A 2842-nucleotide genomic window follows, 5' to 3' on the forward strand; every position below is an offset into this window, starting at 1 on the left:
GGAGGAGGGGGGGGGTGTTCTCCTCCTGGGAAATGCTGTGCAGCCATGGGCTTCTCTGTGGGTGGGACTGATCCTTCCTGCTGCACGTGGGCAGGTATTTGATCAGTGACCTGGCGGGTGAGCTGGTAGTGGCAAATGGGAAAGACCTGAGCTGGAAAGGCCAGTCCTACGGGAAGGGTGGTGGGTGCTGCTGGGATTCCCTGGTAAGGAAGGCACCAACATCATCCTGCCCCGGGGGCCCAGTGGCGGGGTGAGGGGTTGAAGATGGCAGTGCCCGCAGCTCTCACCGTGTCTAGCTGCCCACCGGAGCTGGGTGTTGCCACCTGGGTCAGCCACGCTCAGCTTAGGAAGCCTGGCCCCGAGGGTGGCTGCAGGGGCTCGGGTGCTCTGCTGGTGCAGCTGAACAGGAAGCAGTGAGCTTGTCCTTGGTCGCGGCTGCTACCGTCTGGCCCTTGAGGTTCTCGGGGGTCCCACAGAGGGTGTACTGTGAGGCATACAGGCCGACCGAGTGGCCTGTCACCCACTGCATGAAGGAGAGCATGGCGCAGTCACACGCCCACGGGTTCCCGGACAGATCCAGATCCAGTGTCAGGTTCTGCTCCGAGAAGCAGGGGGACAGCAAGGTCAGGCTGTTGTTGGAGAGATCCAGGTGGCGCAGCTGGCCCAGCTCCCGGAAAAGCTGCACAGGCAGCGAGCTCAGATTGTTGTGCTGGAGGAAGAGGTAACTGAGGTGCGGCACCAGGTCGAAGGTGTGCTCGACAATGGAGTGGAGCCGGTTGCCTTCCAGGTTTAACCTCTCCAGGCTGGGCAGGCCGGCCAGCAGCTCCGGGGCCAGCCTGTCCAGGTGGTTATTGGACAGGTCAAGGCTTTTCAGGCTGCTCAGGTTCTGGAAGCACTTTGGAGGCAGGGCCTGCAGCCGGTTATTGGACACATCTAACCACTCTAGCTGCCCCAGCGTCTGGAACCACGCTGGCTCCAAGGCCTCCAGCCTGTTCCCATTCAGAACCAGGTGCTGCAGAGGGCTATAGGAGTTGACGATCTCTGGGGGCAGATCTTCCAGGAGGTTGTTGGTGAGATCCAAGACCCGCAGCGCTGGCAGATCCCGGAAGAGGCTGCCGGGGACGCTCCTCAGCTGATTGCTGGAGAGGTGCAGCTCTTGGAGCTTGGGGAGCTTCTGCAGGGCATCGGGGCCGATGCTGGAGAGGTTGGTGAACTCCATGGAGATCATCAGCGTCTCCTCAGGGAAGCCAGTCGGGAAGCTGCTGAGGGATGGGGAGACGCAGACGAATTGTGTGATGTTGCTGGGGGTGGGCACGGGTGGGCAGGGGGCGCCCAGCCAACAGGGAAGGGAGGACATGAGTACAGCCAGCACGGCGATCCCCAAGCGGCTCATTCTGCAGGGAGGAACACACAGTGGGCCATCACAGCTAGTCGGCGGTAAAGGGACCTGGGAAGCAGAGAGGCTGAGCAGGGAGGCTGGAGTCAGGCAGGTGCTGAACAAACACCCTGCTCCCTGTGTCCGCACAGGGCTCCTCAATCATGCCCCACAGCCCTAGGATGCCCCCCGCCCCACAATCCTGCCGATGCCCCTCCATCCTCACCCGCTGCCCCCTGCCGGTCCAGCCCTGGGCTCCCAACCGTGTTCAGAGTCTCCATTTTTTCATCTCTGCCCAGGCCCACTGCTGAGGTTCCCCTCCTCCCCCAGCCAGGAGGACGCTCTACTGGAGGGGAGAGGGGAGATCCTTGCTGGTAGGTCCCTCCTGGGGCCACATTTGGGCCCTGCTCTGGCATGGCAAAGCAGCTGCAAAGCTCCCTTGGTTGGCCACCTGGGGTTCCCTTAGAGTAAGGGGAGCACACAGGCTCTAGGCCAGCCCTTCCCAGCCCCCGTCCATGGGGAAAGCAGGCATGGTCAGGGCACGTCTTCACCTGGCCTGTTCCAGAATGGCCCCTGGGGGCAGTGGGCAACAGGTCCTGACCTTACACGGGGGAGCAGATCGGTTCTCAGGCAGCCCCTGGTCCAGGACAAGTGGCGTTGAGCCCCCTGATCCCCAGTCCCGTGCTGAGCTCAGCCAGGCTAGAGGATCTGGCCTCATTGCCCCACGTGCTGAACACCCAGCGCCCCCCTGAAGGTAGCAGGAGCTGTGGGTGCCCAGCGCCACTGGGAATCGGGGGCTCCTGAACACCCCTGGGAAGATTATCCTGGCTGGGATGTGCCCCGACTCCCTTTGCAAGAGAAACTCTCCCAGACGGAATCAATAGCGAAAGCCTCGAGTCTGTACCTACCTTTCCCTGACTGCGATGCCACCTGGCTGAGTCTCGTCTCTGGCTGCTCCTCGCTGCTGGGACACTGCCCTGTGTGTGCCCAGGGCTGGCTCTTTATAGTGGTCCCGCTAGCCCATCGGCCCTGGGGCTGGGAGAGTGAGCGAGGGGCGGGCGCGGGGCGGCCTTGGGTCTCCTTCTGGGAACTGCCCCCTCGCTCTGCCGGGTTGAGAAATCGCCTCTTTGCGAAACCCGCAGGAGCGACGGGCCTGCTCCTGAGTGGCTGGACAACGGCATCGCTGAATTCGATGGAGCTGGGCCGGTTTACACCTGCTGAGGATTTGGCCCAACACCTGTGATTGCTTCCTCACTCCCCTCCCACACCGAACTTTGTTCCCCTAGTGGGTAAGGGCTCCCCAGAGGGGCCGGGGTTTGTGCTGCTCCTTGCTCCAGTTCCCTGGGCTCAATTTCACATGGCCCTGGAGTCATTGACCCCAGGGCAAAGCGGGGGCTGAGCATGACCGCCCTGAGCTGGCAGCATGTCATGCCCACGGCGCCTTGATGCAAATGACGGCACAGGCGT

At 62.6% G+C, this 2842-nt stretch overlaps 1 protein-coding gene across 1 annotated transcript; it reads right to left on the bottom strand.

Annotated features, from left to right (window-relative positions):
* Positions 1 to 343: 343 nt before the first annotated feature.
* LRG1 (leucine rich alpha-2-glycoprotein 1) lies at positions 344 to 1393 on the bottom strand. The gene has a single exon (XM_050934234.1). The coding sequence runs from the start codon at positions 1391 to 1393 to the stop codon at positions 344 to 346; it is 1050 nt and encodes a 349-aa protein (XP_050790191.1).
* Between the last annotated feature and the right edge of the window lie 1449 nt (positions 1394 to 2842).

The sequence above is a fragment of the Gopherus flavomarginatus genome, chromosome 24 (assembly GCF_025201925.1).
Source record: "Gopherus flavomarginatus isolate rGopFla2 chromosome 24, rGopFla2.mat.asm, whole genome shotgun sequence".
In the NCBI taxonomy this organism is placed as follows: Eukaryota; Metazoa; Chordata; order Testudines; family Testudinidae; genus Gopherus; species Gopherus flavomarginatus.

What these genes read in the sequence shown, in the direction of transcription:
- LRG1 (XM_050934234.1), bottom strand. Translation starts at nt 1,393, where the DNA reads ATGAGCCGCTTGGGGATCGCCGTGCTGGCTGTACTCATGTCCTCCCTT.